Here is a 15130-nt window from a genome sequence, read left to right as displayed (position 1 = left end):
CAGGAGAATGAGGAGAGAGCACATCCTGTACTGCACCGCACCTTGTACTGCAGCTGGCAAAAACTTTTCCAAACTCCTTCTGTGCCCCCCTTCCTTCTCCTGAGGAGAACGTGCATAATAATCCACACCCATTAAGACTTCTTTCCAATCCCAAAGAATTTAAGAAAGCTTTGAAACATCGTCTTTTTAAACAAACCTTTAGAGATTTATGCAAATCCCAGTCTTAGACTTTTATGTATTTTACTTTTGGTTTAATGTTTTCTTTTATATTTATATATTTATTATCTTAGTAAATTTTTTTTATGTACTTTATTTTGCTGATATTTATGGATGTATCGTCATAAACCGCCCTGAAATTTGGAGGGTGTGGTCTATAAATAAATGTAAATAAATAAACAAATCCCTGCAATATGTGTTGATAGGTGCTTCAGCTGCTTTTAAAGAAGGGAAGTCCCAGGCAGCAACCACAGGACCTGTGGCAGAAACCTTCAAAGCAATTAAGGGTGCTCTCGGTGACGAGGTGGTGAAATCTACGCAAGGCATTTACCAGTTTGAACTGTCAGGTAAGGGGAATTGTCTCTTATGTAATGATTAGGCAGTAAAAGTACATATAGTAGTATCAGTCTGATAAGAACCCAGAATTCTGAAGCTTCTTCTCCAGAATCTTTACCAGATCAAGAACCAACGTTTTCAAAGAATGACTTTTACTTCCGTGTGCCCTACCTAGTATTTTTTTTTTTTTTTTTTACTACCACGGTATTTAGTTTAGCCTCTGTTTTTGGATTTTCATGTGAGCTACAGCTCCTTTTCTCTCCCCTTCTTTTTACTTGGGCCACCTCAAGCACATTTGTTAAACTACAGCAGGAGATAAGATCTCCTGTAGGAATAAAGACCATGAGTTTCATCAGTGCCATACAGCAGAACGAACTTTTACGTCACATTTGGATCCTGGTCTGTATCTCAGATTATACGGAAATGCTGAACTTCTGATAAAGCTGCAATACTTGACTGACTTAACTCCTGTGCCAAACCCTTGTATGTCCAAGCTTCTGTTAAAAAAAAAAAAAAAAAATGAAATCTTCTCTCAGCAATTAGAGAAGGGAAAAGAAGATGCTGGCCTGTTGTTTGTATTGAGAGATGACAGACTTGAAAATTCAGCCAAGGCTCCAGAAGTACCTGACAATCCAGCGTCCAGTCCTGAGAGGAGACATCGGATCCAAGGTGCAATTCCTAGCTCAACTGCCACGTTGCAAAAGGTTTCCCCCGGGGGGGGGGGGGGGGGAGTCAAGCAGTCCAAGTGAAAAGAAGAGCCAATCAAAATAAGATACCTGCCCCAGTTTTGCATATGCATGAAGCTTCTGAATATGCATATGTTATCTCTTAAAAGAGAAGAGAGGCTCAGGACTCCACAAAAAAAAAGTTTCCATTGAAACCAGCAAGAAGCAGTCCAAGTCATCATCCTCCCCCCCCCCCCCCACCCCCATCCTGCAGCCAAGCTGCCAGAGGAGATGCAGTGATGCTGTAACATTGCTAGGAGGAGCGTCTCAAGCCCTGCCACTTCAGCCAGAGTTGAACATTCCTGGTTCCCCTCACAGAGCTAGGGGCGACCTCTGCCCTTCAGGTGCAGAGACCCACAGCCAACTTTTCACACAGCTCAAGTGACAAAAATCTTCAAAGTGGTGAGACTGTGGTTTAGTTCCTGTTCATGTCTGGAGTCTAGTCAGTCAGAATTGTTTATAAATGATAAGCAAGTTCCAGCTAAGACGATGCCGTCTGTTTCTGCTAACTTATTCATATTTATCGAGCGCTTCACCATAAGTGTATTCTTTGCTAAATACTCATAAGTTTCTAAGATTGCTAAGTTGTTAATGCTTGTTCTGGTAACCTAATGCCTTATAATAAATCTATACTGAGACAAATGAGTGTGAGTTCCTAGGCTGATCGGCTCGCATAAGTAAGGTAAAATAAATGCTAATTTCCATGCTCTGCTCGATCCCTTGGGAAGAGGGATAGAGGGCACAGTTCAGTCTGCAGCTTAAACTTACCAAATTCCCTGCACTCCCAGCTGCTAATGACCCTATCCCTAATTAATGACTTGTGTTTGAGAAACTGCCTGGTTAGTGTCATGATTATTAATGATGGAGATGACAATTTTGTTTGTTTTGTTCTTTTTCTTTTAGTACCCAATGCTCTACCCAGTGTGCCGTACAGATAATTAAAATAATGGGACCTAGGTCACAAGTGTAAAAATTGTTCCTTGGATTGAGTTGCAGGTTGATGAGATGGTGATCCATTCAAGAGATGTAGTTGGCTGGAAAAATCTCAGCGTGCTCATTGAGCTCTGGTGGTTTCTCTTCATTTTAACATAGCAAGGCATGAGAGGTGACGTGCATATTGTTGAATCTCATTCTCAGGTGAACATGCAGGAACTTGGTACATTGACCTGAAGAATAAGAGTGGAAGTGCTGGAAGTGGAGAGGCACCTGTTGAGGCAGATGTGGTTATGACATTGGACAGTGCTGACTTTGTGAAAATGTTTGCAGGTAGGTAGCAAAAGATTCTGCCAGTGTTTTTATTCTCCTAATGACTTACTTAATGCCTCAAGTCCATTAGGATCATTTATTTATTTATTTAGAAACTTTTATATACCGACAACAGTTTGCACATCGTATCGGTTCACAGATAACTAAAAACTTTAGGCATTGCCTTTACATGGAACAGAAAACTATGAACTAGGGAACAGCAAACATCTAACAGCTCATAAATAGTATTTACAAGGGAGGAGACAGAAAAAAAAAAGGATCATGTCACTTTACAGAGCTTTGCTTCCTTTGTGAATGCCATGTTCTGTTTTTCTCTTTACCTTAGATACTACAGCCTTGCTGAGGAATAGTGGTATTCTCTGACAGTTTTATATATCAAACAAAAAATACCAAATTCAAGTTGTGAAATTATGTTCTGCTGTTGATGGATGTCTGAAGGAGAGAATATTGCTAGGTTGTTTCTAGGTTACCAGATGACCAGATTTATACTGAGTAAATGACTGGAATCACAGAGAAGAACCTATTTCCTAGCATGTAAACAGATGGACTCAGGACCAGTGGGTTATGCACCTCTGCCAGCAGGTGGAGACGGCTCAAACTGACATCACAGTATATATACTCCTGCAGTGATCCCAGCCTGCCAGTATTCTCAGTCTCCAGCAGATGGTGGACGTGCAGCTCCCTACTGGAGATTGCTTCAAATTTTAGACGGAGAATTTTATAAAGAAAAGAAAAAAGCCCTTCTTTCCTACGTTGATACCAAATGGTCCCTCCCCCAGTTGAGAATTCCTGAAGTGATTTCCGTGGTCCCTCAGATGTGTTCCTTGGTCTGGTAATTGGTTTTTCGGCTGGTATGGACTTAGCTGATTGTACAGCTTAAAGGCAGTGAGTGCAGGAAGCCGAGCATGGCGGTGACGTCAGATGCCCTCTCCCCCCACAACCATATACCATCTCTGTACTCAGCCAGGGAGGACTGAGCTCTGGTAAGTGTAAAAAAAAAAGGAAAGTCAGAGTAGAGGGATTGTGTAGGAGTTTCTCGTGTCTCCGTGCTCGGCGTGCTGTTCCAACGTTCGTTCCCACTCCTGTTGGGGTTAAGGGAACTGGGCAGCCAGGTGGGTTGAGGAGCCAGGGTGGGCTAGGCCACGCTGTTAGACTTTTTCCTGTGCGTCGCATGGTAGGCCCCTGCGGCATTTTTGGGCACTTTCCTGTGTGTTCATCTGCCCTCTATAGGATTGTCTGTGTGCTCAGTCCATCCGAATAATGCGCCCTATTTCTTTTGGGCATGCTACCTGTGCACACATTCTGAAACATTTCAGTTGTGCATCCAGGTTTGGTGCTATGTCAGTGCGCTTAGTTTTGCAGCGCACAAACTTGGGGAACCCTAACTTTGTGCGCTTACATTTTTTCATCACGAATCGGCTGGTCGCACATCTTCAGTCGCCTGTTAAGTGTACTGTTAAGCTAATGGCGCCGGTGACCAAGAAGCCTAAGAGCCTTTCTCTCTGTGTTGCCTGTCACATTCAGGAATCTCTGCCTCAATTGCCCTCTAACATGTCAGCGCTGCTTAGAGGCTCAGGGAGAATTAGCTTTCTTTAATTTTGCTAAGCCTGGTTCTTTCCAGCCTGATGATGGTCTGGTTAAGGACTTGTCCGGAGGAATGCTTGACATTGGAATTCCCTTGTCTGGTTCCTCTGCTGGGAATGGCAGCTCAGTGCCTTCTGGTTTTGGCATGGATCTTCTTCCTTTCCTTGGGTATAATTTTTTTTAAGAATTGCAATCCTTTCTTCAGGCACAGTCCTCAGCCTCGCCCAGACCTGTCAGCTCGGATCCTCAGGCGGTGGCCCCTCCCTCTGTGTTTAAGTGCCGAAGCACACCTCGGTTACCTGCGGGTATTCCCGACAGGAATTCGGATGGCACTGATGATGAGGCAGATCCTGACTCTCTGGAAGATGGGGAAATTCCTCTGAGACTGGAACCGTAAAGGACTGTATTGCTGTTCTTTCATAGAGACGAACTGCTAGCCCTGATTTCCCAGACTTTGAAGATGCTGGGAATGCCTGGGGCAGATTCTGTGTCTGAGCCAAAGAGAAATCCCATTTTGGTTTCCTTGCATAAAGCCGCCTCTTTTTTTTTCCCTGTTATGGAAGCCATTCAAGAATTGATTGATCTTGAATGGGACACTCTGGATGCAGTTTCAAAGGGAGTCGGAAATTAGAAGGCCTGTACCCCCCTGGATTCAGTGGTGAGAGAGCGCCTGCATTTTCTGAAAGTGGATGCGCTTATTTATGCTGTCTCTAAGCGGAAGACTATCCCCGTGGAGGGAGGAGTGACCTTGAAGTATGTACATAAGGAGGATTGAAGCCAGCATTAAGCAAGCATTTGAGGCAGTGGCAGTGACATTGCAGATAGCTTTCTGTTGTGCCCTGGAGACTTGCTCTTGTCTGCTTCTCTCTCAGGAGGTTGATGATTCTGGAGTTAATTCCAGAGCAGTTATGGAACCTACCACTGCCTTTTTAGCAGATGCAGGCTGTGATTTGGTCTGTACCTAGACTAGAGGAGTGACTTCTGTAATGGTGGCCAGGCATCAATTATGGCTGTGTAATTGGTCAGCCATCGTGACCTCCAAAGCTAATCTTACAAAATTGCCTTTTAAAGGCTTGCTCTTGTTTGGGAGCGAGTTAGAGAAATTGGTCTGTAAGTGGGGCGAATTCCCAGTTTCTCAGTTGCCGGAGGATAAGAAGCAGTTGCAGCGCCCCTTTAGTATGAGGAGTCATCTGTGGTTCCAAGCGATTTCGTCTCTATAAAAGGATCAATCTTTCAGAGAACTCTGTTTTTCGGCAGGTATCAGTCCTTTCATTCCAGGCAGCCCAAGTGAGGTGCGGGCTCAGATAGTGGATCCTCCCGAGCCTCACAATGAAGGTTTGCTGACTCACCCTTGGCAACAAGAGTTAAGGGGATGCCTCTCTTTCTTTTATCAGAAGTGGGTTGAGATCACATCGGATCAGTGGGTCCTGGAAGTGATATGTGAAGGATATGCGCTGGAGTTTTGCAGTGTCCCTCGGGACATATTCATGGTGTTTTCTTGCCACTCCCTGCAAAAGAAGCAGGCAGTGGAATCTATGCTTTACAGGGTCCTCAGTGTGAGTGCTGTGATTCCAGTGCCTAAGTCTCAAAGTACGGGCGATATTCCATTTATTTTGTTGTGCCTAAGAAGGAGGGCTTCTTTAGTCACATCCTGGATCTCAAAGGAGTCAACCGTCATTTGGAAGTGACTCATTTTTGCATGGAAACCTTGCGCTCCGGGATAATGGCCATGCAGTCAGGGGAATTTCAGACCTCCCTGGATCTGCCAAGACCTACCTCTATATTCTCATCCGATTGAAACACTGTTTTTTTGCATTTTGTGATGGGGGTGCCATTATCCGTTTTGGGTGCTGCCTTTGGTCTAGCCACCACTCCCTGAACTTTTCCACGGTTATGCTTGTGGTGGTGGTGGCAGAGTTGGGAAAGGATGGAATCCTGATAGAGCTGTATTTGGACGACTGACTGATTCGCACCAAGTCTCTGGAAGAGAGCCGCTTGGTTAACCGCAAGCTGATCTCCTTATTGCAGGAGCTCAGTTGGGTGGTGAACCTAGCCAAGAGCAGTTTTCAGCCATCTTAGTCGCTGAAGTAACTGGGTGGTTCAGTTTGACACTAGGCAGGACAAAGTTTTCCTACCAGAAGTTCGGATTCAGGAGTTGATGTCACAGGTGCGTCTTTTGGTGAACACTGTACACCCGACAGTGTGGTTTTATCTGCAGGTACTCTGTTTGATGGCGACAACCCTGGAAGTGGGGCCGTGGGCGAGAGCGCATATGCATACTTTTCAGCGCTCCCTGCTGTCTCATTGGAACCAGAGTCTCAGGACTATTCGGTTCGGCTCCACTTGCCATTGGAAATCTACTCTCGCCTCCAGTGGTAGTTGCCAGGAGGATCATCTGAGAAAGGGAGTTTCCCTGACATCACCGGACTGGTTGATATTCATGACAGATGTGAGTCTCCAGGGATGGGGAGTTCACTGTCAGGAATTAACAGGGCAAGGATGCTGGAATACAGAAGAGTCTCTCTGGAGCATCAATCACCTGGCAGCCCAAGCAGTCTGGTTGGTGTGCTTGCAGTTCAGTTGCAGGGTCAAGTGGTATGAGTAATGTCGGACAATGCAACAACAGTGTCTTTCATCAATCGGCAGGAAGGAACCAAGAGCCAGCAAGTGTCGCAGGAAATAGACCAACTTATGGAATGGGTGGAAGGACATCTCCAAGTGATCTCGGCTTCTCACATTGCAGGAAAAGACAACATAAGAGCAGATTTTCTCAGATGGGAGAGTCTCTACCCAGGAGAAATGGGTATTGTCAGATGAGGTGTTTCAGCTGATACTGGATCTCTGGGGTCTTCCGTTCCTGGACCTGCTGGCGACTTCTCGCATTGCAAAAGTTCTCAATTCTTCAGTTGCAGGAGAGATCTGAGGTCTTTGGATATCTAGACCTTTCCCCTGTGACCCGTGTTGGGCAGGATAGATCGCAGGATCAAAATCCACAGGGGGATGGTGCGCCTGGTGGCATCGGATTGGCCCAGAATACCATGGTATGCATATCTGCAAAGACTCCTGGTAGAGACTCCCCTTCGTCTTCCGCTGCATAAGAATCTGTTGCAGCAGGGGCCTGACCTTCACGAAAATCCAACTCTGTTTTGTCTTACGGTATGGCCCTTGAGATGGCTCGCTTGTTGAAGCATGGATGATATTCTGCGGTGATTGCCTCCTTGCTACGAGCTCAAAAGTTCTTCTTTGTTCAGTTAAGTTCCCTCTCATTTTGGAATTTTGAAGGATGGGTTAAATAAAGGGGTGACCCTTAATTCCTTGAAGGTACGGGTTGCGGCTGTTGCCTGTTTCAGGGGCCAGGTGAATGGTGAATCCTTAGGCTCATCCTGATGTGGCCCGTTTCTTGAAGGGAGTGAAACATCTTTGTTACTATTTTCATTGTAGAGTCTTAACCCGGTGTTGGATTCTTGGCGGGCCCTAAATTTCGTATGCTGCGTAGCCTTTCCTTGCCCTTATTGGCCTTGAAAACAGTGTTTCTGGTGACGATATGTTTTATGCATTGGATTCCAAGCTGCAGGCCTTGTCTTGCTGGGGGCTGTTCCTTCGGGTGACTCCAGGAGCAATACAGCTGTGTACTGTTCCCTCTTTCTTGCTTAAAGTGGTCTCAGATTTTTGCTTGAATCGGTCCATTTCCTTGCCATCCTTGGATTTGAAAAGAGATGTGGAAGAGTATTGCCTGTTGTGTCCCTTGTATGTCAACAGACATGTCGTACGGTATCTGGAAGTTTCTAAACCCTTCCAAAAGACAGATCATCTGTTTGTCCTTCGTGGTGGAGGAAAGCAGAGTGAATCAGCGTTGTGGGCTACAATAGCTCGCTGGATTAAGAAGATAGTCATGGCCGCATATGTGGATGCTGAAAAAATGTTGCCTTCTCTGGTTAGGGCTCAGGCAATGTCATGGGCGGAAGTTCGATTGTTGTTTCCCGTGACATTCACCGAGCTATGACATGGTCCTCCTTACATACTTTTTCCAGGTATTATTGTCTGGATGTGCAGGCCTGGGAGGACGCAGCCAGTTTGCACGTACAGTGTTGACTGGACTGCGGGCAGTCTCCCACCCTATTGGAAAGTAGCTTGGGTGCATCCCGCTGATCCTATCCATCTGTTTACATGCTTGGAAAGGAGAAATTACTACTTATCTGATAATTTCGTTTTCCTTAGTGTAGGCAGATGGACTCAGCTTCCTACCCTTGGCTGCTGAATGTTTGTGTTAATGGTCCTCATGGGGCTACATATTCCAGGAGATTACTGGTAAGAGTTCATCCAGTCCCTAGATTGGGGTACATACATTCATTGTCTGAGTTCAGTGTTTCCTGTTGGTTGTGTACAGTAATGGTTGGCTGTTTTCAATCAAGTTTTTTGCTAGTCTGTCCACAATTGCTTTTGAAAAGAATACTGGCAGGCTGATGTCACTGCAGGGATATATATACTGTGACGTCAGTTTGCTCCATCTACTGGCAGAGGTGCATAACCCACTGGTCCTGAATTCATCTGTCTACACTAAGGAAAATGAAATTATCAGGTAAGTAGTAATTTCTCTTTTTGTTCCATAATCTCTGGATGCATGGACACTATTATACCCAGGCCTTTTTGTGTTGCATATTCCATGAGAATACACTATCCCCAGCTGGGTTTCTCCACTTTCAAGGGACTTTAGTTATAAGAATAGCTGCTACATGCTCTGTTTGTAAAGCTCCAGAGTCTGCAAGCTTTCTTGTACTGAATTACCCAGTACCCTGTCTTTTCTCCTTTTTTTTTTTTCCTTTTTTAGTTTCCTCTGTTCCTTTGGGCTTCTAGCTCAATCAGAATCAAGGCTGGGATCTGGTGCCATGGGCCTTCATTCACAACTAGCTGGGACTTTTCCCCCTTATTTTATATCTCATTTCAACTTACTTTAGTCATGCTGTAACAATCCTTGAACAAGGGCTCCTAATGATCCTAAAATTATCTGCTGAGTGTAACCACTGCATGAAGATAGACTCGTCAACCCATGTACCCCCAGAGCTGTGGCCACTTCTTCAGCAATACCCAGCCCCGACTGACCTAGGGGACAGACGTCCTGGGCCCATAATCCAATCCATCGCTGCTGCGTTGTAGTGCAACCAGCTTTTCCTTTCATATGTATTTATTTATCTATTTAACACTTTTATATACCGACATTCAAGAAAAAGATCATATCGTATCTGTTTACAGGGAACAAAATATTATAACATAACCTTAACTAGTGGAAGCTTCAAAAGTTACAATAAAACAGGGGTATGGAACTGGGAAGGAGGAGCGTAGAGGGGACAGATAACTCATAAACTAATTACAACGATGAGGAAGTAAGTGCTAGAGAGTCATGATCTGATCTAGATGTGGCTGATTGCTATGTGGCTGTTAGCCCTGGTTAGGGAAGGCTTGTCTAAATGACAGCAGATAAAGACCAAAGTGGTCCAGCCAGCCTTCTGTTAAGGGTAGTAGCAACTGCCACTCCATGCAAACTACCCCCAAGCCTTCTGTTAAGGGCATATTTATTTAATTATATTTTATTTAAAAGTTCTTATGTCGCACATAACCAGACCTAACCAGAGCAGTGAACAACAATCATCATATATTAAAACAGATACATAAAATCATAGAAACACCCCCCCCCCCCCGAAACAAAACATTTTCATACACAGTATTTTTCAAAATTGTTGTATTCCACTTTCTGTGATGTACATTGCCGTGTAAAAGTCTTCATAATTTAAGAAAATGAAAAAAGTCTTGCATGCGTAAGTGTTCACATATTTTGACTCAATACTTGATGGAAGCCCTTTTTGCAGCAATAACAGCCATGAGTTGTTTAGGATAATTGTCTACCAACTTTGACAGCAGAATGGTGCAGTTTTTGCCCATATTTCTTGGCAGAAATGTTCAAGCTCTTTCAAGCTGGCTGGGGATCACATCTAGATTGCAGTCTTCAGGTCTTGCCATAAATTTGGATTCAGGACTGGGCCATTTTCTTCTTGCTGCTTTTGATTTGTGCTTAGGATCATTTTCCTGCTGAAAGGTGAATCTTTTCTCCAGTTCAAAGTCTGTTGTAGATTAGAACAGATTTTTCTTCAGGATCTGCCTGTACTTTGCACCATCCATCTTTCCCTCGATCTTCACAAGCCTTTCTGTCCCCACTGCTGCAAAGCATCCTCACAACATGCTGCCACCGTCATGCTTTACTATAGGGATGGTGTTAGTAGGGTGATGTGCTGTTTGTTTTTTGCCACATATTTAGCATCGCAACTAAAACGTTCCACTTTGATCTCATCAGACCATAAAACCACCTCCCTCATGTATGCTGTGTCTCTAAGTGTTTGCAAACACTATGTGGCACATCACATGACTTCTCTTCAGCAGTGGCTTCCTTCTTGCCACTCTTCCATGCTGGCCTTTTTGTGGAATCATCTTGAAATTGTTGAACAGTCAACATTTTCCCCAGTCTTAGCCAGTGAGCTCAGTAGCCTTTTTTTTTTAAATAATTTTAGGCCTCAACAGTGACCACCTTAAGCAGTTTTCTTAACCCATGGCTACTGACTTTTGGGCCGATACAGTAAAGTCTGCGGGAGAGCGTGTGATTCAGTATTCAAATTAGGCCTGGTGGTAAAAAGAGGTGCTAGGGACACTAGCAGCGGCTGTCAGCAGGTTTGACAGCCGACGCTCAATTTTGCCGGTGTCAGTTCTCAAACCCGCTGACAGCCACAGGTTTGGAAACCGGACGCCGGCAAAATTGAGCGTCTGGTTTTCAAGCCGCAGGCCGACATCACATTGGTTTGGGTTTTTTTAAACTTTTTGTAACTTTCGGGACCTCCAACTTAATATCGCCATGATATTAAGTAGGAGGGTGCACAGAAAATCAGTCTCTACTACTTTTCTGTGCACTTTCCTGGTGCCCGGAAAAATTAGCTCCTACCTTTGGGTAGGCGCTAATTTCTGAAAGTAAAATGTGCGGCTTGGCTGTACATTTTCCTTTCTGAATCACGCGGGAATATCTAATAGGGCCATCAATATGCATTTGCATGTTGCGGGCGCTATTAGGTTCGGGGGGGGGGGGGGTTTGGACTCGCGTTTTCGACCCCTTACTGAATAAGGGGTAAAGCTAGCGCGTCGAAATCGCTCGTCCAATCGCGGGTTAACAGTGCACTCCGCCGGAGCGCACTGTACTGTATTGGCCTGTTTGGAAGGCAGGCAGATTGTGGCAGTGTCTTGGTGGTACCAAACGTTTTGTGATTTACAGTGCCCCAAGGGTTATTCAAACATACTGATATTTTCTTATAGCCTTCCCCCAATCTGTACCTTTGAATTACATTATCCTTGTTCAGCATGTTTTGACCTGTGCTTCAACAGCTTTATTCTTCATTCAGGAATATTTGAATCAGCTCAACCACTGTGATTGACGCAAGTGGACTCTGTTTAATTTAATATGAAGCTTGTTAAGGTACTATTTTGAACTAGTGTTAGTTTGAGTTTGCTGTGACAAAGGAAGTGAAGACAAGAATAAAAAACAAAAGGTTTTATAACATTTTTGTAATTCTCCTTCTCAGTGAAAGTGTAGAGTATGTTGAGTCAGTCATGAAAACTCCTACTTTAATGCTCTTAGACAGAATCTGAAAAATGTGCAAGGATGTGAAGACTTTGCAAGTACTGATAAGTATCACATTCAGATTCTTGCATGTTAGCCATTGGTTGTGAAAAGTAGAATAAATAATAAATACTGTTTATGGGCTTATATGTATATTTGTTTAATTTAATCTCTTTCCTCTTTCTGTAGGAAAACTGAAGCCAACTGTGGCTTTTATGACTGGGAAGCTGAAAATCAAGGGTAACATGAGCTTGGCTATTAAGCTGGAAAAACTGATGGCTCAACTTAGCTCTAAACTGTAACAGGAATAAAATATGAAAGCAACAAAGTACATATTCGCTGGAAAAAGATACATGTTTAAGAAATTTTGCTCTGGTCAGCATGTAACAGCTTTTCAAAATGTAGCTTTAAAAGAAAGCTGTGCCGTTTATGTACTGTGAAATTTCAGTAGTGCACACAGCAAATGGCAATATCCAGTATTAAATATTTTCCTACAAAGACTTTTTCCCGGAAACGTTGGTTTTTCTCCTTTAGTTCCTCTTATTCCATAGGGCAGCCATGCTTGAAAGTGTCACAAATTATGTCCCATGGAATGGATTCAAATTGGTTCTTGTAGTGTGTATGTAAGAGAGAGAGATGTCTTAGTTCAATCATAGATAACATTAGATCAGTAGGATCTAGCAACCGTGAGGTAATGTTGCTGCTCCCAAAGATGCAGGGGAGTAGTTTATCAAATTTCAAAAATAACCTGTAAAAATAAAGGTTAAAAAACAAAATTGTAGGCAAGACCTTGGTATTGAACTACATACATTTCGGACTAGCTTTCAAGAGCTGTTTATTTGCTTTGACCTGATAAAAGGAGTGTAGTTCTCAAAAGCTAGTTAGAAATGTATGTAGTTCAATACAAAGGTCTCATCTACAATTTGTTTGACCTTTGACTAATACAGCAACTATACTACTTTATCCAAATATAAAATATAACATTTTGAAATGATACAGGATGGTCATGTGCACTTTTGAAATATAGCACATTACACATAAATTCATAAAAGCTCATACGTTTATTCTCTATCATGTGCATTGTTTCTCTTCCAGGTGTAGTAATGATGCTGTAGAAAGCAGCATGGAAAATAAAATTTCTGCATTGCATAATCTTTTTTTCTGTTTGAGTTTTAATGTTGATTATTTTGTGGCTTTGTTAATTCTGGTGCCTATGTAATAAGCTGTGTATTAAAATGGTCACTGAATTTCACTGCAGTTTCTCAAAACTGTGCTAAAAAAAAATAATAATAAAATGTTAACTCCTGATGTATTTAGTATATCATTAGCTTACTGCAACAGGAGTTGAAAAAAAAAAACATGCTAACCCAAAAATGTGGATTAAAAATGCTTAGAATGCATAAAACATCATTTTTGTGCATAAACCATTTTTTCTGTACCTAAAATATGACTTTTGTGGACAAATAGTTTTCTGTGAGTAAATCCCAATTAACTTACATTAGTACATTAGGAACACAGTTTCTATGCCCACAAATCATGTTCTATATACAGCAATGCATGCAAACCCTATTTTATGTATAGAAAACATGATTTGTACACAATCCTTCTTTTCTGCATATAAATCCCTAGTACAGGACCCCCACATCAACTAGCCCCAGGAACTTTATTCCACCTCTGGCCAGGAGTTACATTTTGACTATTAAAACCCAGGTTAAGCCTATACATGCACCTGTCTGCATTGGGAGTGGATAGTAATAGCTAGTGTCTTCATGAACATTATATTTCCATGCAAGGATACTAACCAATATGTACAGCTTATGCATACATTTTTTAGTTCAGTAGAATAAGGTGCGTTCAGTTTAACACAGTTTAATCTACAGTTGTATGCACATTTTTTTTGCACAGACTTTACTGCCGATAAAACAAGGAGTTTTGCACACAAAAAATGTGTGCATAGAACAGTGTGTATTCCTTAGCACCCGAACATAGAATTACTCCCAATGCAGAGAAGGGCACTGGCTTACCTTGTGTTTTCTAAGAGCTGGAAACTTAATTCCTAGTTCAAGGCAGCATAAAGTTTCAAGAGCTAATGTTATTCTATTGGCAGAAGCTGGAGTTCTGGTGCTGAGACCTATAGTTGGGATTTTGTGCACAAAGAACATGTTTTGTGTACAAATGATTTCTATGCATAACGTATGGTTTTTGCACATAAATGATTTTCTGTGAGTTAAGCCTTTTCTTTGTACACATTTTGCAGTTTGTGCGTATTGTTTCACTGCATCAGAGTTGAAAAAAAAAATGAGCTCATGCATTAAAACTGCACTGAACTTCAGCACACAGTTTAACATTCAGCTTCTTATATAGACTCCTTTGTATACAAAGCCGCTTGCTCCATCAGGAGTACACACAAAATATGCACCCAACTGCAGGTAAAATTGCGCACCTTATTACATCAGGCCCTCTGTTTCCTAGATTTTACTTCAGCTAATGTACCTTGGTGCTTTAAAAACTTCCTGAGAATTTTTATATGAAACCTGTAACTATAGTAACTAGAATCACTAATGCTGTTTTTCAGATTTATTATGAAAATCTCTACAGTAGTAGACCAGATGAAAATGTGAAAATTTCACTAATATGTAAATTTTACTTGTGATAATAAGTTCAGAGGTATTTGACAGTTATTGATTTCTACTGATATATTTGTGTTAGCATTTAAAATACTTCATCTGAATAATTCAAACATTGGTCTTGTAAAGTATCCTTTGGTTTTATACAGCGTGCCTTGCAGACACATCTATGCAAATTCCATTCAGACTGTTTCCTGGTGTAAGGACATTCTTTAATAATTCTTCAGAATCTGAAGGACTTGCAGGGATTCAAAATCAGTAAAGAACCTGCTACCATGTACAATTCTGAATTACTTGACACCTACTGAAGTGGGACACCAGATAATTGTTAATAACCATGTCTGACATTTTTTCTGTTAACTAGAGAAGCAAAATAAACTATTGAGAAAGCTTTGGTGTGATATTACTTCAATTTGTGTATTACATTTCAAAACTATGGTTAAATTTCTTTTATTCATTTTCAGCAATATACAAACTTCAGCAGATAATGAAATACAAAATAGGATTGGGCTTTGTAGTTGAGTCTTCCCAGAGTCCTGTATACCTGTCCCAACAATACCTTCTGACCCTTCATTCTCCCTCCCACCCCTTCCCCTGGGTAGCACATTACATCGGAGTTTCATGTATGTCTCTCCACATCTGTTACTACGGAGGCTTCCTTGTATTAACAATCATTGAGAATCAAACTCCTTGCTCTGAGGAAGAGATTATATAAATTCCAA

General features: G+C 42.3%; 1 protein-coding gene across 2 annotated transcripts in view; it reads left to right on the top strand.

The window, feature by feature from the left end:
- The window catches only part of HSDL2 (hydroxysteroid dehydrogenase like 2), a 151211-nt gene extending 136411 nt beyond the window's left edge, over nt 1–14800 (top strand). For both annotated transcript variants that reach the window (XM_029614299.1, XM_029614290.1), the window contains 3 exons: nt 423–563; nt 2415–2543; nt 11971–14800. In XM_029614299.1, coding sequence (XP_029470159.1) covers nt 423–563; nt 2415–2543; nt 11971–12083 — 383 coding nt within the window. In that variant the 3' untranslated portion in view covers nt 12084–14800. The remainder of the gene's footprint in view (nt 1–422; nt 564–2414; nt 2544–11970) is intronic.
- The last annotated feature ends 330 nt before the right edge of the window (nt 14801–15130 follow it).

This window comes from Rhinatrema bivittatum, chromosome 1 (genome assembly GCF_901001135.1).
Source record: "Rhinatrema bivittatum chromosome 1, aRhiBiv1.1, whole genome shotgun sequence".
Lineage (NCBI taxonomy): Eukaryota > Metazoa > Chordata > Amphibia > Gymnophiona > Rhinatrematidae > Rhinatrema > Rhinatrema bivittatum.
This window is presented reverse-complemented; position numbering and strand designations above follow the sequence as displayed.